General features: G+C 54.5%; 1 protein-coding gene across 2 annotated transcripts; it reads left to right on the top strand.

Moving 5' to 3' along the window:
• The first annotated feature begins 12,379 nt into the window (after positions 1 to 12,379).
• Positions 12,380 to 21,100, top strand: DLL1 (delta like canonical Notch ligand 1). 2 transcript variants are annotated; one of them, XM_520601.8, is made up of 11 exons: positions 12,380 to 13,219; positions 13,497 to 13,793; positions 14,525 to 14,585; positions 14,818 to 15,075; positions 17,004 to 17,064; positions 17,603 to 17,733; positions 17,879 to 18,048; positions 18,167 to 18,383; positions 19,277 to 20,075; positions 20,201 to 20,318; positions 20,428 to 21,100. In XM_520601.8, the coding sequence occupies exons 1-11, from the start codon at positions 13,166 to 13,168 to the stop codon at positions 20,431 to 20,433; spliced, it is 2,172 nt and encodes a 723-aa protein (XP_520601.2). In that variant the 5' UTR covers positions 12,380 to 13,165; the 3' UTR covers positions 20,434 to 21,100. The 2 variants fall into 2 exon arrangements, with proteins under 2 accessions (XP_520601.2, XP_009450724.1); XM_009452449.5 differs by lacking the exon at positions 13,497 to 13,793 and having other exon boundaries at positions 13,136 to 13,219.
• Positions 21,101 to 21,598: the final 498 nt, after the last annotated feature.

The raw sequence follows: 21,598 nt of genomic DNA, 5'->3' as shown, positions 1-21,598 counted from the left end.
GGGATTGTGCCACCACACTCCAGCCTGGGTGACAGAGTAGGACGCTGTCTCACACACAAAAAAAGGAAAAGAAAATAGAGTAAATTCTCTCATATACAAAAGAAATATATAAGAGATAAATGTAAGAGAAGGAATTGGGAGTGGGAGTGTGTGGTGTGGGCAACTACTATTTTTGTTAACAAATCTAGAAATACCATTTGAATTTTAAGATTATAAATATTTGATATAAGGAAAAATTTTTAAGTTTTAAAAAGTTATTCACTAATACAAGTGGTAGTAAGTGGCACAACTGTCACTCAAATTCCAATCTGTCTAAATCCTGAAGCTTTAAAAAATTGTTATGACTACAGTACACTACAGCAAAGGGAAGGAAAAGTCAAAGATTACTTCAAGTTCTCTTTCCTGGGAGACTAGAAGAAAAGTTGCATGCAGAAATCAGTGTAACAAGAGCAAGAAGAGTTACATAGGATTATCCACATCCTGCTTCACCTCCTGCTTCATAGCTCAGGCAAGCACTTCCCTGTGCTCTGCTGTGCACAGCCAGTTTATCAGTGTGGGAAAAAATCTATAAATGGCATGGAGGTTTACATAAAAGAGAAACATAGGAAAAGAAAGGGGAATAAAAAAGAAACTGTAGAGCGAATTTGGGGATTGATGCAGAGGAAAAAGCTAAAGTGAGAGACATCACATCAGCTGTGAGAGAGAAACCCAGAAAATGAATGGCAGGGGCATCTGGGACAGGTTTCTCTTGGTAACAAGTTGACCCTTTAAATAGACTGCAAGATGTATTTGCAGTTTTTATTTGGATGCTGAATGAAATTTCTTTGAGTATAACCACCACATGAGCTCAAGATTTTATTTGGGTAATGATATGGTTTGGCTGTGTCCCCACCCAAATCTCATCTTGAACTGTAGTTCCTATAATCTCCACATGTCATGGGAAGGACCTGGTGGGAGGTAATTGAATCATGGGGGCGGTTACCTCCATGCTGTTCTCTTGATAGTGATTGAGTTCTCATGAGACCTGATGGTTTTATAAGGGGCTTTTCCCCTGCGTCACTCCACATTTTTCCTTGCTGCTGCCATGTGAAGAAGGACTTGTTTGCTTCCCCTTCCAACATGATTGTAAGTTTCCTGAGGCCTCCCTAACCATGCTGAACTGTGAGTCAATTAAACCTCTTTCCTTTATAAATCACCCAGTCTCAGGTATGTCTTTATTAGCAGTGTGAGAATGGACTAATACAGCAAATTGGTACCAGGTAGTGAGGTGCTGTTGTAAAGATACCAGAAAATGTGGAAGTGACTTTGGAATGGGGTAACAGGCAGAGGTTGGAACAGTTGGGAGGGCTCAGTAGAAGATAGGAAAATGTGGGAAAGTTTGAAACCTCCTAGAGACTTGGAGGGCTCAGAAGATAGGAAGAGGTGGGAAAGTTTAGAGCTTCTTAGAGACTTGTTGAATGGCTTTGACCAAAATGCTGTTAGTAATATGGACAATGAAGTCCAGGCTGAGATGGTCTTAGATGGAGATGAGGAAGTTGTTGGGAACTGGAGTAAAGGTCACTCTTGCTATGCTTTAGCAAAGAGAATGGCAACATTTTGCCCTTGCCTTAGAGATCTGTGGAACTTTGCACTTGTGAGAGATGATTTAGGGTATCTGGTGGAAGAAATTTCTAGACAGCAAGGCATTCAAGAGGAAGCAGAGCATAAAAGTTTGAAAAATTTGCAGGCTGGCAATGCAATAGATTAAAAAAACCCATTTTCTGGGGGAGAAATTCAAGTTGACAACAGAAATTTGCATAAGCAATGAGGAGAAGAATGTTAATCACTAAGACAGTGGGGAAAATGTCTCCAGGGTATGTCAGAGACCTTCATGGCAGCCCCTCCCATTACAGGCCTAGAGGCCTAGGAGGGAAAAACGGTTTCTTGGGCAAGGCCCAGGGCCCCCCTTTCTGTGTGCAGCCTAGGGACTTGGTGCCCTGCGTCCCAGCTGCTCTAGACATGGCTAAAATGGGCCAATGTACAGATCAGGCTGTGGCTTCAGAGGGTGCAAGTGCCAAGCCTTGGCAGATTCCATGTGGTATTGGTCCTGCTGGTGCGCCAAAGACAAGAACAGAGGTTTGGGAACCTCCACCTAGATTTCAGAGGATGTATGGAAATGCCTGGATGTCCAGGCAGAGGTCTGCTGCAGGGGCAAAGCCCTCATGGAGAAGCTCTGCTAGGGCAGTGCAGAAAGGAAATGTGGGGTCATATCCCCCACACAGAATCCCCACTGGCACACCACCTAATGGAGCTGTGAGAAAAGGGCCACCATTGTCCAGACCCTAGAATGGAAGATCCACCAACAGCTTGCAAAGTGCACCTGGAAAAGCCGCAGACACTCTATGCCAGCCCATGAAGGCAGTCAGGAGGGGGGGGTTTACCCTGCAATGCCACAGAGGTAGAGCTGCCCAAGGCTGTGGGAGCCCACCTCTCGCATCAGTGTGACATGGATGTGAAACATGGAGTCAAAGGAGATCATTTTAGAACTTTAAGGTTTAATAACTGCCCTATTGGATTTTGGACTTGCATGGGGCCTGTGGTCCCTTTGTTTTGGCCAGTGTCTCCTATTTGGAACGGGTGTATTTGCCCAATGCCTGTGCCCCAGTTGTATCTAGGAAGTAACTAACTTGCTTGTGATTTTGCAGGCTTATAGGTGGAAGAGACTTGTCTTGTTTCAGACACTTTGGACTTGGACTTTTGAGCTAATGCTGGAATGAGTTAAGACTTTGGGGGACCGTTGGGCAGGTATGATTGTGTTTTGAAATGTGAGGACATGAGATTTGGGAGGGACCAGGAGTGGAATTATATGGTTTTGCTGTATCCCCATCCAAATCTCATCTTGAACTGTAGTTCCCATAATCCCCACATGTCGTGGGAGGAAGTTTCTGTGGGGTTAATTGAATCATGGGAGCAGATACCCTCATGCTGTTTTGGTGATAGTGAGTGAGTTCTCCTGAGACCTGACGGTTTTATAAGGGGCTTTTCCCCTCCTTGGCTCTGCACTTCTCTTTGCTGCTGCCATGTGAAGAAGGATGTGTTTGCTTCCCCTTCTGCCATGATTGTAAGGTTTCCTGAGGCCTCCCCAGCCATGCTGACCTGTGAGTCAATTAAACCTCTTCCCTTTATAAATTACCCAGTCTCAAGTATGTCTTTATTAGCAGCATGAGAACAGACTAATACAGGTAACAATTGACCGTCCAAAAATTAGGAAAGACAAAAAGCCAAAACCATGAAAACATACTGATTTCTACATAGAGAATGCACATTAAATGCTGCTGAAGTGTTTTATTGCTGATAAAAGGTATCATGTAGAAAGACAATGTTCCTCTTCTTATGATCATTGTAATGGTGAAGATGTCTGGTACTGCTGCAGACATCACACAGTCGGGAAATGGAGTGACTGACAGGCCATGGATGTCAGAGCAGAAGGAAGGAGAGCACTTGGGCCTTGACGTGGCAGAGCCACTACATCAACCAGCACTCAAACCACCTTCTTTCCTGATTATAAGAGAGAGAATCTTCTTTATACATAGTCAGATAGTGAATCAGGATGTTCTGTTACAACCAAAAGTGTCCTGTTCTAGCTTCCATCCAAGAAGGAATAATTCCTACAGAACTGGTCCTCCCACTTTAAATAACTAAAAAACTGGACAAAAATACAAAATTACTATTTTCAGACAACAGACAACAGGAAGTAAAGGATGGAGAATCTTGAAAGGAGGAAAACAAATGAGGTGAGCCTAGTGGCTGCCCCATCTCTGCCTAGAGCAGGGAAAAATCAATGACACAAAAGACTGGTTCTTTGATAAGACTGATACAACTGATAAGCCTATAATACTCTGATCATAATCTCTCAAGAAGAGAGAAGACACACATTGCGCATCCCAGCAATGGAAGACAGTATCACTACGGAAACCACCTGCAGTTAAGGAATAAAAGAACATTTGAACAACTTTAGATAAGAAATTCCTTGAACCACGCAAATCACCAAACCTGAACAAAGAAGAAGTAGAAATGATGAGTCAGCCTATATTAATTAAAGAAGTTGAATTAAGTAAACAAAACAAAACAACAACAATAAAAAAACCTTCCCACAAAGAAAAGGCCAGGTGCTAATAGCCTCACTAGTGAATTCTATCAAACTTTTAAGGAAGAAATAGCAATCCTACACAAACTTTCAGAAAATGGAAAAGCAAGAAAGTCTTCCCCAACTCATTTTATAATTCACCTGGTGGCAGAGACAGGTCCAGTTCCACTTTGGGTCCTCAGCCCCTGTGATGAGTCAGGAGTGAACAAGCCAGTGAGGAAATGAAGTGGCCTTCTACTTCCTGCATGTCTTGCCCTAGCCCACCAGCTCTAAGTCAGTGTGGGTTCCCCTCTGCCTGGAGAGTGGTTGGCTCCTTGGTGCCCAGATGCCTGAGCTCTAGCCACTGAGAAATGAGTGACAGCTGGCAGGTGGTGGTACTTTCTAACACAATCAGTGCCTGGGACCTTCGCAACCTGCAAGCAGCCTCACATCTTGCCTCAATCAGCTTATTAACAGGAATAAGAACAGTCTCAATAGTAGAAAAGCAAATCATAGTTTGTGATGGTTCCTTCAGACTCACCAACTAGGCTACTACTGATCCCCCAATGAATAAATTTTGAAGGCATTGTATGATCATGAGTTATTAGTGATGATGACCGACAAATATGCCACTCCAGTTCCCATTTTACTAAAAGGAACAAAAAAAAAAAAAAGAAAATATTGCATCTTGAAAACAAATCTTGATGGTGATCCAGAACGATCCCTGTTCTGTTTCCTCATTGGAAGTGGTGGAGAGAGGGAATAGGAATTACAATGACAAGAATGAAGGAAACTGTTGAAAGCAAGGAATGCAACGATAGAAACTAACATTCTGAGATTAGGAAATATGTTGATTTGAAAGTGAGAAAATACTTGCCTAAATTTTGTTCCTTCTTTTTTTTCCCCTCTGATACTTGGATACTTGGGCTGTTTATTGGGGTCCCTTTCTCTCCAGCCCATTTATTGGAGCAGGGCTTTGCAAAGCCGGTCTCCTAGCAGCCAAATGCAGAAGGCCCATTCATATTACAATGGAAGGAAAGGAAAGAAAGAGCTTGGTTTGTTTAAACTGCCTCTGTCTTCATTCACAGCCTGATGTCCATGTGCATTGTGAGTCCACAATGGCACTAAAGGACTCATTGTGGCCGAAAACAAATCAAAATAAAATAAGGGATGCTAAGATAAAAGAGTCATGCAACAAAATTGCTTTAAAAATCTGAGTCTTACATCTGAGATTTATGTTACCTTTTGGCTGTGTGGCCTATTGACCGGTATTTATAACAACCGCTAGAGTTTAATAAACAAAAAGATAAATGGGAACTTTATGTACATTTTTAAAGGCCTTACACAGAAGGGGTGGGTGTGCTGGGTTGCTTGGGAAGCTGTTTAATAATTATTGTTCTTTGTTTGCACAACATTTGGGGAGCCACACTCCGCACTTTGTGTTTATTTTCCGTCTGATAAACATACCCTCCCTATGCCCATGTGGGCCAACAGCTCCCCAGCACGGGCCCCCAACCTCCACCCAGCCTGAACCAACATTAGAGGTTGCAATAACCCACGCCCAGTGCAGCAGGCAACAGGTGGAAAGTTGAATAACTTCACACGTTTTTCGGGGGGAGGGGCGGGGTGGGCGGGAGGGAAGGCTTTGGGAGCCGATTTAAGGATTAGATCAGATGTTATTGCTAGTGAAAAATTAAACAGCCCGGTGCTCTGGGGAGTACAGATTAATATATTTAGTGACTCTGTGCACACAAAGGCCGCTCATTGTGGCCACGTCTGAATGCCTGTGAATGGGATGGAACGCACGCAGCCGGTCACCGCAGGTGCCCACATCTGTTCTCCCCGGCAGATGCTCACAGAAAGGGAGGCGGGGGCGGCGGGGAAGCACGGCGCGTTCGAAAGCTTCCACGGCCGCGCTCTCCGGGACTCCTCTGGAGCAGCCTGGGGGGACGCGGGGTCCCGTGGGGACATTCGTGAAAGGGCGTGGAGGAAACCCTGAGCCGCACACGCCCACGGCCAACCAACCCTGCAGCCAGACAGGCCCAGGGGCCACTCCAGAGGCTGTGTCAGGCCCTGCGGGTGCGCGCCACGTTTCTGAGTTTATTGTTTGCGAGCCTCTGAGCTCTGGGCCTTGAAGCCCCCCGCGTGCCCCCGCTCCCGGCAAGCTGAGCCCAGCGTGGGTGATTGACAGGCCGCCCTGGGAACCAGGAGCGACAGGTGCCGCGACCTCCCGGTGGTGGGCACGGCCCGTCCGCCCATCGCCCCTCTCAGCGCCTTTTCTTCCCCATTCACTTTTTTACAAAGTCACAGGCTGCGATTTCCAGGTGCGACGCCTCGACCCCCCGGATGCAGCCGGAAAGGAGCCGCCGCGCGGAGGCGGAGGGTGGCGGCCGCAGGGGGCCCGTACCGAGGGGCCTGGGCCGGAGACCCCCCTCCCGCGCGCGGGCTCCTGCAGCACCTCCTGGCGTCGGGATCCGGGGTCTCGGCGGGCCGCGCTCCTCCGGGAACGCGCGGTTTCCGCTAAGAGGGCACAAAGGGCGCGCCCCGGCCCCGCCCGCCGACCCCGGCCCCCAGGGCTCCGAGGTGTGCGCCGTCGCCTCGCACAGCCCGGGGCCGGGCCGGCTGCACCTGGTGAGGTGGGAATGCGGGCACGAGTCCCGCACGAGGCGGCGGCCGGGCGCGAGGCTGCGTGGGGCCGTCACGACGGCGACTGGGGTCCACCGGGAGGGCCCTGGCGCCGCCCTCCGCCCTCGCAGTGGCCCAGGGATGACCCGCCTCACGGCCGCGCCGCCTGTGCCCTCGCGCTTTGGGCCTTGCACGGGTGCCCCTCGTAATGCTGCCTGGCGCCGCCACCACCTCCAGGAAGCCCTCAGGTGCGCTCACTCCCCGTCGCGGATCTCAGCGTCCGGCAATCATCGCACTGAAAACAGCCCCTCCCTGGGCCACGCGGCCTCCTTCTAACCCCCCAACACCCGGCCCCCCAGCCCCGGGTCCCGGCGCGTTCAGTCGGCACAAAGTTCGGAGGGGCAGCTCCGGGGTTCGCACGGGGCGGGCCCGCAGCAGCTGCTGCGGTAATCTGATCCCGGGACAAAGGCGTGCCCGCCGGTGCTCCGGCCGCAGGTAAACACGCGCTTTGTCATGGAGATGGGGCGCGGGACAGCCCCAGCAGATGATCCGCGGGTTCCAGGGGAAGGAGCCGCGGCGCAGAGGAGGGGGCGGGGGCCCGCTGCCGAGCCGTCATCTGCGCCGGGGCCGCCAGCTGAGCCACGCGACCCGCCCGTTCTCATGCAAATCAGCACATGCCTCCGCTGCTCGCAGCGGGCCTGGCCTCGGCCCCGGGCTCCACGCACGCGAGAGGTGGGCGTCTCGCGGGCCCGTGGCGCGGTTCGGACTCCCCCCACCGCAAAACGACCCCCCGACACGAACCAGGTGGGGTTGGAGCCCGTCTTCCTGTTCTCTGCACGGCCGCGGATCCTGAGAAAGGAAAAAGGGCGTGTGGCGCCGGGACCCGGCCGCACCGGGGAAGTCACTCGCCGGGTCTCCAGCGGCGCAGCCGCGGCCAGCGGGGAGGCTTAGGAGCCGCTGCGGGGCTGATTCCTTCGCCCCCGGCTGCTGTTCTTGTGCCCCCACCGTCGCCCACCTTCGCGCAGAGCTGCCCGCGCCGGGGGTCGCGCTCCTGCCCGCTGTGGAAGCGCGGCTGCCTGGGGGCCGCGCGCCTTGTGTGCACGCGGGCGGCGCTCACCTCCTTCCTGCCTGCGCCGGCGCTGGTGGAGCCTCGAGGTCCAAACATAAACCAGATCGATGCCCCCTCCCTTTTCCAGGCTGTGATGAACGATGGCTTCGTGGGCTTGTAAGTCCACGCGCGGCAACCGAGTGTGAACACATCTGTGCACCCACTTGGGTGGGCGTGGCTGGGCAGGGGACATGGCCCAGTGAGTGTGTGTGTTGGGGGGTAAGGTCTATGTTCACGTGTCCAAAGACAGCTTTAAGAAGTAAGCAGCAAGGAAGTAACCATGATAGCTCCAGGACACAGAGGCTTCGTCACGGACGCCTCTGAGAACTTCCCGTGTGGCAGCCAGCAGGCCCATTCCTCTGCTACGTTAACTGCTTTCAGATTCCAAAACTGACGGAAGGAGAATGGGCAGAGGGTGGTTGGTGCAGATGTGATACCAATACTAATTAATAAGCATGGTCTACGTCCCCTTCTTCTTCTTCTTTATTTCAAGTAAGCTGGCATGTTTGATCAACACCAGATTTGCTGCCTGGAAGTTTTTTATCTTGTTATTCTGAACAAGGACCCTAATTCTTCTTACGAATAAGAGAACCTCTCTGTTGGGTATACAGTGTTCAGTTGGTCTGAGAAAACACAAACCCCACTCAAGTCTCCAGACTTGTTTACACAGAAAACTGAACCTGTGGCTGGCCTAGAGTCTGAGCCTATTCTGGGCATTGTTTATTGCAATCTGCCCAGGCCCTCCTGCCCCCACCACAGTCACCACCACACACGAACCTGGAGAATAGAACCTTTCTTTGGAAAGGGGGGTTGGAATAGGATTGAGTGACCATGGTATTAGGTCATGCACACACTGCTGAGGATGGCCACACTGGAATTTGATAAGATGATGGCCATAAGCTTTTATTCCCAGGTGGCCTCATAAAATGGTGGGGAGATACTCAGTGTCTCCAGCAAACAGAGAACTCCACATGTGGTTGCTGTGGCTGCAGCTCTGATCATTATACAGCCTGAGCTTACCCTAGACACTGGGGTTACTCAGCCTGTGGGGTTGTGGTGCCCGGAAAAAAAACAAAACAAAACAAAAAACACCACCACCAGGCAGCAAATTCCTCCTTCCACTTCTGTGTCTGATGTATTGGGTGCCTTCTAAGCCCTAATGAGCCTCACTTTGTACAGTAAATTTCCTGAGACATAAAAAAGTATTTAAAAGAAAGTTTCCTGTTTTTTCCTAATGAGCAAGGTGAGGATTTATAGTGTGGGGAGGAGGGACTCGGCAGCCGGGGCCAACACTGAGGCAAGCCTATTTAACATACCCTGGCTTAAGCTCCCTCCTGCATTTGTGGGGTTCAGAGTGCTTAGTTGTGGGAGTATAGAGACATGCAGTTAGGGAGTGAAAAAACGCCATTTGGTTCGGAGCAGATGGCTGGCTAGGGGGCTGATGGCGTCTAAAGGCGTGTCGTCCCCTCCAGCTCGAATCCCTAAGGGCTCCCCTTGTCTTCCCAATCAATGAAAATTAAAGTGCAAAGAAAGGATGAATAGTTGGACCTCGAGTCTCTCCTTTGTTCATCCCAGCTACTGGTGCGCAGGAGTTAAACTACAACAGGCTCCTATAGAAACGCTGAAGTTAAACAGTCTCCCCGTTAGCACAGCTTTTGAAAGAGAGAGGGAGAGAGGAACCAACTTGGGGGTGGGGGGAGAGAAATGGGGGAGAGGAAGAAGGAGAAGAAGGAGGAGAAGGAAGAAGAGGAAGGAGGTGGAGAAGGAGGAAGAGGAGGAGGAGGAGGAAAAGAGAAAGGAGAACAGGAGGAGGAGGAAGGAGAGGGAGCAGAAGAAAAGGGCTTTCTGCTTGATTTCCCCAATACAGAATCGCGTGGCATAAATTAAGTTGGAAAAGAATGAACGCTTTGGGCAGGATTCTGATGGATTTTACGATGCCTTTCAGTTCCGCTTTGCCGCCGTAATCGAGAAATCTGTGCCATGTCAATTTAACAAATACTTGATACTGAGGGGGGTTTGTTAAAGATTTGGGGCAAGTCTTTTTTCCCCCAAGGTTTAAGCCCTTGCGCGTGGAACTTTTTATTTCCAGTTTTCTAAACAGGCATTCAAATGAGCCTGTTTTCCACTTCCATTTTCTAATTAAAAGGTTCCTGATATTTCATTTCTTACTGAAATCTACACTCAGTGTTACAGGCAGAGGATTCTGGATTCTGACCTCGCATTCTTTTCTTTTTTTACCTTTCTTCTGCTCCTGAAACCCTTTCACCTACCCCCACCCCCACCCCCAGCCCCCAGCACAGGGAACAGCTCCTGTGCCTTAGGGAAGCAGAATGCTCTGAAGTCAGCTTTTGGAGGAAACATCAACCTAGAGAAAAAAGGATCCTGACACTAGGTGGCAAGATTAAATTAGGATTTGAGCTGGCCCCTCCCTGTGGCGACAGCAAGTCCCTATAGAGTCCAAAAAGGACACCATCATGGGGGTGGCAGCATCTTCTGAAGCCTCCATTTGCTCTGAACCAAACAGTAGGGGGTTCACGGTGATCCCAGCCTGCCTTTCTCACCTGGCACTAAACATCATATGCTTGTTTCTTGTGGTTAACTCTTCGCTATTCCATGAGGCAACAGTGGAAAACCTAAAGTGGACATCTCTGTTGATCCTAAAACTTTACAGGTATTTGGGAAACAAGGTAGCAGGAGACAGGCTGGGTCACTTGAAGAGGAGCCACAGAGTAGCAATTCCAGCTGCGTAGCAGCCGGAGGGCCTGCCCTGGACGACTTCACCACGTGACCTTCAGATTTCTGGCTGCAGTGGTTGTCCTTGGTGTTTGAAGACTTTCCCTCTGCTTAGACACTTTGTGATCAAGACATTTGCCGAGATGAAAGTCTCGCTCTACTTTGACGGTGCCCTGTTCTCACCAATAAGGCAGCTCTAACACACCTACAGTGAGGACACTGTGGCCAGGCTGCTTCCTTGGGGCTGAGCTACAATCAAAGGGGGCACTCCAACACTCACCTGGAACTCTAATGAAGCTACGGAGGTGTTGGGGGTGGGCAGGGATCCACTGGCGGGGATGGTAAAGAGAGGGAGAAGTGCAAAGCTAGGTGCCAGAGTAGGAGTCTCTGCCCCAACTTACTTCTCCATCGTGCCTAGGAGGGCAATTTAGATAATTCATTGTGTGATACGTGTGTTCTCGGCCCTCCCAATAAACTCATTTCCCTTTAAAAAATGAAAACAAAAGTTCTAGTGTCTGATGGACGTGTAAAAACCTAATAAGGTGACGGTTGTGTAAAGGTTGTGGGTTGGGGGCCGGGGCTGGAGGGGGCTTTAGAACATGTGCCGGACATTGTTGCAGAGGCCGCGGCGCGCGCGGAGGGGAGCTCTTTCTCTCCGCATTGTGCGGGGAGCAGGTGCTGTCTGCATTACCATACAGCTGAGCGCACAAAGAGCCACTGATTCAGCCTCGCACAATAACAGGCTGCCTTAATGACAGCCACGCGAACGACACACACCAAACTCACTTCTTACCAGGCGGAGGGAGGCCGAGGGGGATACCCGGGAGAGAGGGGCCCAGACCCGGGGAAGGTGGCGGCGGCCGAGGATCCTGTGGGGGAGGGCGCGTGTCTATGGGGGGAGTTGAAGGCCAGGTTCTCCTGGCTCCGGGGATATGCTGTCCGGCCCCCCGGCCCCCACTCCCAGTGGTCGCGGACCACGAGAGGACACCGAAGGCGCGGGGATGCGGGTGTCCCAGGGGGCGTCCTGGCCCCGCCCGCGCGTCGGCTCTGCACTCCCCGAGGCTCAGTCGCCATCCTGGGCCAGGAGGTGTCCCCGCCTCGGACCTCCCCAAAGTTCCCGAAACTGCCGCTTCGCTCTGGCAGCCCTCGGCCCACCGCTCCGCCCGCCCCTTTCCTACGATGCTCCCCGAATCGCCACCCCCGCCTCCGCCCCCAAGAGACTCCTCCTTAGGAAGCGCCTGCCCCAAAGAAGGGGCGGCCCCGCCAAGAGCTCGGGCCTCGAACTTCATCCTCCTGCTCGCAGCCGCCCTCCCCAAGCCCCCGGGACGCTGTCGGCGCAAGGAGACCCCTCGGCTGGCGCCGCGGCCCGGAGTTTCGGAGGCCGCGTCCCGCCGCTCAAGTGGGGCCCGCAGCGCCGCCCCCCGCGTGTGGCCGAGGGTCTCTGGGCGTCTGTGGCCCGGGAGGGCGTGCGGAGGGGACGGGGCGGCGGCACCAGCTCCAGAAGCAGGGGGATTCTTGCGGTGAACATTTTGCAGGAATGTAAATGAGTGCGTTTTGTGTGGTGAGGGAGGAAGGGGGGGCTGGGGGCGGGGGCAGGGGAGGACTGGGGGGGCGGGGAAGGGTGGGGGCGGGGAGGAGGGTTGCACATTTTACAGCTCACTGACCATTTGGCGATCCATTGAGAGGAGGGTTTGGAAAAGTGGCTCCTTTGTGACAGCTCTCGCCAGATTGGGGGGCTGCTGATTTGCATCTCATTAGCCATGCGGGCGGCCGGCTGAATATAAGGGCGGCAGGCGCCGGCGAGAGCCAGATCCTCTGCGCGCACCCGCGGAGACCCGACCCGGCCGAGGGCAGAGCGCAGGGGAACCCGGGCAGCCGCGGCGCAGAGCCTCCTCCCACGGCCCGGCCCCTCCGGTCCTGCGCGTGTGTACTGGATGGCATTGGCTGGATTCATCGGAAAGACGCGGATCTTTGCTGTGACACCGGAGATCAGAGCCCGGAGTGCTCCCGGAACGACCGCCGCCGCCGAGTGACACCGGGCCGCGATCCGCAGGGGCCGCCGCGCACACCCGCCGCCGACCGTCCCCTCAGCGCGCGCCGCTGGCCCCGGATTATCGCCTTGCCCGTGGGATTTCCAGACCGCGGCTTTCTAATCGGCTCGGGAGGAAGCTCTGCAGCTCTCTTGGGAATTAAGCTCAATATCTGGACTCTCTCTCTTTCTCTTTCTCCCCCTCCCTCTCCTGCGAAGAAGCTCAAGACAAAACCAGGAAGCCGGCGACCCTCACCTCCTCGGGGGCTGGGAGGAAGGAGGAAAACGAAAGTCGCCGCCGCCGCGCTGTCCCCCGAGAGCTGCCTTTCCTCGGGCATCCCTGGGGCTGCCGCGGGACCTCGCAGGGCGGATATAAAGAACCGCGGCCTTGGGAAGAGGCGGAGACCGGCTTTTAAAGAAAGAAGTCCTGGGTCCTCCGGTCTGGGGCGAGGCAAGGGCGCTTTTCTGCCCACGCTCCCCGTGGCCCATCGATCCCCCGCGCGTCCGCCGCTGTTCTAAGGAGAGAAGTGGGGGCCCCCCAGGCTCGCGCGTGGAGCGAAGCAGCATGGGCAGTCGGTGCGCGCTGGCCCTGGCGGTGCTCTCGGCCTTGCTGTGTCAGGTAGGCGGGCAGGTGGGGGCGCCGCAGCCCTGCGGGGTCTCACGGGTAGCCGGGGCGCGGGGCAGGAGCGCGCGGGGAGGGGCGGACAGCGGCACGGGCCACGCCAGCCACGGCCCGGAAGATGAATCCCGGGGGCGACGACCCCAGCGCCGGCCGTGCAGCGAGCGCGCTCGGCCCCTGAGCCCTTCCAGGCTCTCCGCACAACCCCCACCCAGGCCCCACGCCCCCTAGCTCGGGCGGGACCCGCGTCCTCACGCCCCCGCCCTCCCCCGTGCAGGTCTGGAGCTCTGGGGTGTTCGAACTGAAGCTGCAGGAGTTCGTCAACAAGAAGGGGCTGCTGGGGAACCGCAACTGCTGCCGCGGGGGCGCGGGGCCGCCGCCGTGCGCCTGCCGGACCTTCTTCCGCGTGTGCCTCAAGCACTACCAGGCCAGCGTGTCCCCCGAGCCGCCCTGCACCTACGGCAGCGCCGTCACCCCCGTGCTGGGCGTCGACTCCTTCAGTCTGCCCGACGGCGGGGGCGCCGACTCCGCGTTCAGCAACCCCATCCGCTTCCCCTTCGGCTTCACCTGGCCGGTGAGTGCCGCACCTGCGCGCGCCGGGCCGGCCCTGAAGCTGGGCGGGCTGCAGGACGCGCTGGGATCCCGCCTTGGGCGCTCGGTGGCGGGACCTCAGGGACCCCGCGAGGCGCAGGTGGGCGCTGCGATCTGCCTAGCGGCGGCCCCAGGACTCCAGCCCAGCAGCGCGGACACCTCGCCCCGGGGCCCCGGGGCCCCGCGGCCTGCAGGAGGGGACCGCGCTGGGGCGAGGAGGAGAGGCCGAGCGCGCCCGGGAGATTTCCGTATCCGGCCTCTGTGCCAGGTCTCCAGTCAGAGGCGCCCCTTCACGTGGGAAGGTTCTGGTTTCCCGACTCCTAGACGCGTTGGTGGCGCAATTACCCGCGCAGCGCGACCGCTCCCACCCGGAGCGTGCCCATCCCCCAAGAAAAATGACAAGGGCCCTCGGGCCTCTTCCACCCCATCCTGCCTGCATTCTCTCTCTCTCTCTAATTAAAAAAAACAACGTAATATCCTGTAGTACAGGCTGAAAAAACACGTCAGGAAACCACTCTTTAAAAAGTTCTTCCATTTCCTTAGGGAAGGTGAGAGCAGGCAGGAGGTGCGTGGAGACCCTCTCCAGACACGCTGCCCCAGACCTGTAGCCTTCAGGCCTCTGTTGCTGACCTGGTTGTTAGGAATGACTGCTTTTTGCCGTTTTCTTTTCGTTACCTTTCTGGGTTGTCTTACGTCTTCTCCCCTCTCTCCCAGGGCACCTTCTCTCTGATTATTGAAGCTCTCCACACAGATTCTCCTGATGACCTCGCAACAGGTAAAAACAAAACCCAAACCCCAAAACTGCTTTCCCCAGTTAATAGCATTGGACTTTGCCCACCCATCCCCCAGCCAAACCTGGACAGCTTTCATTCTGCACGTGCCCCAGAAAGTTCAGGGTGGAGCAGCTTGGGCCTCCTTCCCGTGCTGAATGTCTCGGCCCACCCGCCCTCTGTCCCGAGTCACAGGGTTCTCGTTCAGAACCAACCAGGAGCATCTTCTCCCCATAGAAAACCCAGAAAGACTCATCAGCCGCCTGGCCACCCAGAGGCACCTGACGGTGGGCGAGGAGTGGTCCCAGGACCTGCACAGCAGCGGCCGCACGGACCTCAAGTACTCCTACCGCTTCGTGTGTGACGAACACTACTACGGAGAGGGCTGCTCCGTTTTCTGCCGTCCCCGGGACGATGCCTTCGGCCACTTCACCTGTGGGGAGCGTGGGGAGAAAGTGTGCAACCCTGGCTGGAAAGGGCCCTACTGCACAGAGCGTGAGTCTCTGGGAAGGCACCGCTGGCTCACTCGTCCACGAACACGGACCGCGCGCAGGGACGGGGCTTCCTGAGCCACGGGGGGCTTGGGACTGTAGAGATGTTCTGGTGGGGAAACTGAGGCCCAGAGGACAGAAGTGGATTGCTATAAGTCACAGCTCGTCAGTGGGGGGGTTGGGGTCAACGCAGACATTTTAACATCCCAGGCTGTGTTTATCCACTATCGGAACTGCCTTTCTTAATCAGGGAGGATTTTAGAGACAGGGCCAGGGGTCAGGAAGTAAAGCCAGTGCTACCCCCAGGGTGTGTGTATTAGAGAGGGAGAGGAGGAAGGAAGGGAGGAACACAGAGAGAGCTTGTGTGTCAGGGGCACCCTTTCAACCCGAGTTCCCAGAGCTGGAACAGCATCACACTGGGAAACGTTCCATTTTCTCTCTGGAGCTGGTGTGCTTGACCTCTCTGGAGCAAACGCCTTTCCGGATACTCCCTGTGACACGCACTGTCTATGCTGGCCAGAGAGCAGGCTTTCACTCCTGTGGGCTGCTGAGGCCAGGTCTCCAAGGCCTGTGTGGGCGAGGGGTGCACAGCCCCGTCTGGCTTGAATGCTCACGCAGCACCTTGTCTGGAAAAGCAATGTCTTCCCAATAGTGACAGAGGCTCTACCTGCCTCTTATTAGGTATTGATGTGTCAATGTCATGGCAGGCAGGTGACTAGGGCAGGGTTGGGGCCGTGCTGGCTCCTGGTTCTGGCTCATGGGGACCTCAGGAGCCCTCTCTCCAGCTGACTGAGGCCTCGCCTGAACGCCTGGCCGTCCCAGCCCATTGGTACCGGATTTCTCTACAGCTGGGGATTGGGCAGGTCCTGGAGCTGCCCAGAAACTCCAGGGAACTGTCATTCTCCTTCCTTGGAACTGGACAACCTTGGAGAGGGGCTCTGGGAGGCCCAGAACCTCTGGCAGGAGCTGGGTAGTGCCTGGGGTTGAGGGTGGGTCTTCCCATTCACTGAGTGCCTTGATGTCCTTGCTCCTTAGCTTCCCAAATTCCCTCCGGAACTTACTGAGCTCCTTGTAAGCTTTGCCTTGGCCTGAACTGGTTCTGGGGGAAAAAAAAAAAAACAACTTGTGGAGCTGCTTGTTAATGAGTTTCATAACCAGGCAGCAAGAGCCAGCTCCAAGCCTCAAGCCCACTGTCTACTCCCTGCCCTGCGGGAGCCTCTGGCCAGTCTGCTGCCTCCCACCCTGCCTCCCTGCCTCTTCTTCACCACAGGGTAGCCAGAAACTTAAACTTTTTTCTTCAAACACTGAAGTCTCTCCCCGCCCCCAGCTCGCGCGTGCCATAGATTAGATCTCTCCGGGGATAGGTGCAGGGACACCCGCCGGCTCCCATTGGCGGAAGGGGTGTGTGTGCGTGTGTGTGTGTGTGTGTACACGCGAGGGGTGTGTGTGAGGAGGTGGGGCCGGGGCGCGGGGGAGGCCGGCATTGTTGCGCTGGGGCAGCTGCCGTGGAGGACAGACAATGGAGCAGCTGTCCTGCCCTGGCACCCTGCATACCAGCTGTCCACTCTTATCTGCACACACACTTTCTGGGATATTAAGAGGTGGAGCTTTGTGCACAGAATTGGGAAGTGGGGGAGGAGGAGGGGGAAGACTTCTGACCCTCTCTCAGAAGAAAAGGGGATAGGGTGGGGGTGGGGGCTTCCGAGAGCCCTTTTGTCCTTGAGCCCCTGTGTTAAGAAGAATGCTCATCCCCAGGGCTGAGTCAAGTCCCAGGCTACTAGGCAGGGGGGTCAGTCCTCCACAACCTGGGAAGATTAACTCAGCTGGGATTTGCTGACTGAAGCCGGCGAGTTGTGTCCTGGCCCCAAGGGCGGCAGCCCTGTTGGGAGGTACTTGGCGTGGGGCTTGACCCTGTTTTTCCTTTGCTTGTAGCGATCTGCCTGCCTGGATGTGATGAGCAGCATGGATTTTGTGACAAACCAGGGGAATGCAAGTAAGTCTGCACAAGGTGGTGTTTTGTTTTGTTGCCTTTTCTTGTTATCTTTTCACAGCTGGTGTATTTGTAAAAACAGCCCTAGGTGATCATTCGAAAAACTCCAGTAAGACTGATTGAACAGGGGGCCGTTTTCTCATGTTTCTACTTAATCAATGTTTGGCAGCATGTAAGGTCATGGAGTTGTCATTCATCTAAGCCCCTTAACGGCTATGAGAATTTACAGATAGTAGTTTAAAAAGAGTTGGCACAGGAAATGATAGTATAGTTCAATGGTTCTCAAATGTTGCCTCATCCTAGAATCACTCAGGGAGTGATTTTTGAGATGCTGACACTGGTGCTGCCCTAACACCCAAGAAGCCAGAACCTCTGGTGGGGCCCAGGCCCAGGCTGCAGCTCCCAAGGTGACCCAGTGTTCTGCTAATCTGGAGAACCAGAGGCTCACTGGTGCTGCGGGAAGATGGTTTCTAGGGTGAGAATGTCCACTGCAAAGCCAGCAACAGTCAGCGTCCATCTGAGTCTTCTGCTTTTCTCCAAGGTGCAGAGTGGGCTGGCAGGGCCGCTACTGTGACGAGTGTATCCGCTATCCAGGCTGTCTCCATGGCACCTGCCAGCAGCCCTGGCAGTGCAACTGCCAGGAAGGCTGGGGGGGCCTTTTCTGCAACCAGGGTAAGCCTTCTCTCCCTGAGGCAGCCTGCTCCCTCCAGAGCAGCCCTGGACTTCCCTGGCTGTTTGATCACTGGAAAAATAAAGTCTTCCTGCATTTGATGTCGAGCTTCCTATCTCCTACTTTTCCTGTCCCCACCCCTCACAGACCTGAACTACTGCACACACCATAAGCCCTGCAAGAATGGGGCCACCTGCACCAACACGGGCCAGGGGAGCTACACTTGCTCTTGCCGGCCTGGGTACACAGGGGCCACCTGCGAGCTGGGGATCGACGAGTGTGACCCCAGCCCTTGTAAGAACGGAGGGAGCTGCACGGTGAGTCGGAGGCTCCATGGCATCTTACCCGGAAGCTGGGGTGCCCTGGTGTTGAATGGAGTGTGTGGGCTCCTTGGAGCAACTTTGGAAAGCCTTTTCTGACCTCTCCATCGTGTAGGATCTCGAGAACAGCTACTCCTGTACCTGCCCACCCGGCTTCTACGGCAAAATCTGTGAATTGAGTGCCATGACCTGTGCGGACGGCCCTTGCTTTAACGGGGGCCGGTGCTCAGACAGCCCCGATGGAGGGTACAGCTGCCGCTGCCCCGTGGGCTACTCCGGCTTCAACTGTGAGAAGAAAATTGACTACTGCAGCTCTTCACCCTGTTCTAATGGTAAGGGGGCAGCTGGCGATTGCTCAGAGACTCGGGCGAGTGGTCAATACTGAGGTGGCATTAAAAACAAGCATTTGTGAGTGACCTCGAGTTTATGAATCACTTTTATCCAGACCGCCAGGAATTCTCGATGGAAACTCTATCTTTGAGTCTGGAAAGGCCTGGGGAGTGAGAGAGGCCAGGGCATTTGTTATGAAGTTCTCTGTGGAAACCTAGACCAAGCAGTGAATGACTTGCTCAGGGCCACAAGGTGCTTGGGGCACCTGAGGCCGCCTGGGGTTCAGTAAGTGATGCCCACAGGCGCCAGCCACTCCAGCTTGGGAGGATGGCCCAGCTGTGTGGCCACCCAGCACAGTAGTTGGGGGTGTCCCTGAGTGAGGACAGAGAGCCTCCTGCTAGCAGCGAGGGGCTGGCTGCCCAAAGGAGACACACAGCAAGGAGAGCTGGGCCCCAGATGTGCCGGAGCATTCCAGAATGGTCATCCTTCCCCTCCCTCCCTCCCCTGTTGTCAGTGCCTGCTCCTCTCACTTGCTGTGTAACTGTGGGCAAGGACACCCTCGTTAAGCCTCAGTTTCCCCATCTGAAACCTGGGTCGAGTGGCACATGCTCTTGTCCGGCTGTTGTGGCGACTAATGCAGTCACCAGACAGAGTGTTCTGCACAGCGCCTGTCCAGATGCTGGCCGTGTGGTTTCTGACTTGTAGAGCTAGACCTGGACGCCTCTCGTATTTGAGGTCCTAAACCATGTCGCCTTGCGCTGTGGACTCATTCAGGCCACAGACTGTCTTTGGTTTGTCTGGTTTCTACAGTGTCAGACAGATAGATGCTTCAGAGTGACTTTTTGGTGAACAAACCTATGAGGAGACACGTGATGTTCATGTCCCTGTGTTCCAGGTGCCAAGTGTGTGGACCTCGGTGATGCCTACCTGTGCCGCTGCCAGGCCGGCTTCTCGGGGAGGCACTGTGACGACAACGTGGATGACTGCGCCTCCTCCCCGTGCGCCAACGGGGGCACCTGCCGGGATGGCGTGAACGACTTCTCCTGCACCTGCCCGCCCGGCTACACGGGCAGGAACTGCAGTGCCCCCGTCAGCAGGTGCGAGCACGCACCCTGCCACAATGGGGCCACCTGCCACGAGAGGGGCCACCGCTATGTGTGCGAGTGTGCCCGAGGCTACGGGGGTCCCAACTGCCAGTTCCTGCTCCCCGAGCTGCCCCCGGGCCCAGCGGTGGTGGACCTCACTGAGAAGCTAGAGGGCCAGGGCGGGCCATTCCCCTGGGTGGCCGTGTGCGCCGGGGTCATCCTTGTCCTCATGCTGCTGCTGGGCTGTGCCGCTGTGGTGGTCTGCGTCCGGCTGAGGCTGCAGAAGCACCGGCCCCCAGCCGACCCCTGCCGGGGGGAGACGGAGACCATGAACAACCTGGCCAACTGCCAGCGTGAGAAGGACATCTCAGTCAGCATCATCGGGGCCACGCAGATCAAGAACACCAACAAGAAGGCGGACTTCCACGGGGACCACAGCGCCGACAAGAATGGCTTCAAGGCCCGCTACCCGGCGGTGGACTATAACCTCGTGCAGGACCTCAAGGGTGACGACACCGCCGTCAGGGACGCGCACAGCAAGCGTGACACCAAGTGCCAGCCCCAGGGCTCCTCAGGGGAGGAGAAGGGGACCCCAACCACACTCAGGGGGTACGTGCTGCGGGCCGAGCATCAGGAGGGGGTACCTGGGGGGTGTCTTCCTGGAACCACTGCTCCGTTTCTCTTCCCAAATGTTCTCATGCATTCATTGTGGATTTTCTCTATTTTCCTTTTAGTGGAGAAGCATCTGAAAGAAAAAGGCCGGACTCGGGCTGTTCGACTTCAAAAGACACCAAGTACCAGTCGGTGTACGTCATATCCGAGGAGAAGGATGAGTGCGTCATAGCAACTGAGGTCAGTGCAGGCAGCAGCCGCTCCCTCCTCCTCGGCATGGGAGCACCTGAAGCTGGAGCACGGGAATCTGTCTCAGGCTAACTTCCCATTTGTCTTGTGGCCCCTCCAGGTGTAAAATGGAAGTGAGATGGCAAGACTCCCGTTTCTCTTAAAATAAGTAAAATTCCAAGGATATATGCCCCAACGAATGCTGCTGAAGAGGAGGGAGGCCTCGTGGACTGCTGCTGAGAAACCGAGTTCAGACCGAGCAGGTTCTCCTCCTGAGGTCCTCGACGCCTGCCGACAGCCTGCCGCGGCCCGGCCGCCTGCGGCACTGCCTTCCGTGTCGTCGCCGTTGCACTATGGACAGTTGCTCTTAAGAGAATATATATTTAAATGGGTGAACTGAATTACGCATAAGAAGCATGCACTGCCTGAGTGTATATTTTGGATTCTTATGAGCCAGTCTTTTCTTGAATTAGAAACACAAACACTGCCTTTATTGTCCTTTTTGATACGAAGATGTGCTTTTTCTAGATGGAAAAGATGTGTGTTATTTTTTGGATTTGTAAAAATATTTTTCATGATATCTGTAAAGCTTGAGTATTTTGTGATGTTCGTTTTTTATAATTTAAATTTTGGTAAATATGTACAAAGGCACTTCGGGTCTATGTGACTATATTTTTTGTATATAAATGTATTTATGGAATATTGTGCAAATGTTATTTGAGTTTTTTACTGTTTTGTTAATGAAGAAATTCCTTTTTAAAATATTTTTCCAAAATAAATTTTATGAATGACAACCAGAAGGCGTATTTACTTGGCTTTGCCTTAGAGCGGAGGTGTGCTCACTCACCGGCGGCCCGCGAGGCTGAGGGCAGAGGTGGCCTTGGTGTTTCTCTTTTCAAGGCTTTGGTTTCCCTGGATCCATGAGAAGCAGCCCGTTCCTCTGCTCCGTCAGGAAGCTGCTTGCTGGCCATCATGAGGTGACTTGGTAAGAGCAGGCACGCGCATGAAGCAGCCGCGATTTTCTAATTCCATCCCCCCATGCATTTATTAGTTCTTTCCACAGAATGAGCGTTCCTCATTCATTCATTCATTTATTCATTCATTCATGTCAGTGTAGACTTGTGAGTTATTTTGTACCCAGTGGGTCACAGCTGTCATGATTTTGTCGCCGTTTGACGCCAACATGGCCCCAGAATGGGCGTGGGAGTCACGGAAGCTGCTCCTCCGCTTCCCGTCGGTGGGCAGCCCGGTCTCTAAGCGCGTCCCGCCTGCTGGCTCAGCAGGACCGCACG

This window comes from Pan troglodytes, chromosome 5 (genome assembly GCF_028858775.2).
Source record: "Pan troglodytes isolate AG18354 chromosome 5, NHGRI_mPanTro3-v2.0_pri, whole genome shotgun sequence".
NCBI classification, from domain to species: Eukaryota; Metazoa; Chordata; class Mammalia; order Primates; family Hominidae; genus Pan; species Pan troglodytes.
The sequence above is the reverse complement of the archived record's forward strand: the minus strand, read 5'-3'. Positions and strand labels throughout refer to the sequence as shown.

What these genes read in the sequence shown, in the direction of transcription:
- DLL1 (XM_520601.8), top strand. Translation starts at nt 13,166, where the DNA reads ATGGGCAGTCGGTGCGCGCTGGCCCTGGCGGTGCTCTCGGCCTTGCTG. An exon ending in AGGGCCCTACTGCACAGAGC is followed by an intron (nt 15,076 to 17,003) that starts GTGAGTCTCTGG and finishes CTTTGCTTGTAG; the next exon opens with CGATCTGCCTGCCTGGATGT. An exon ending in ACCCCAACCACACTCAGGGG is followed by an intron (nt 20,076 to 20,200) that starts GTACGTGCTGCG and finishes TTTTCCTTTTAG; the next exon opens with TGGAGAAGCATCTGAAAGAA.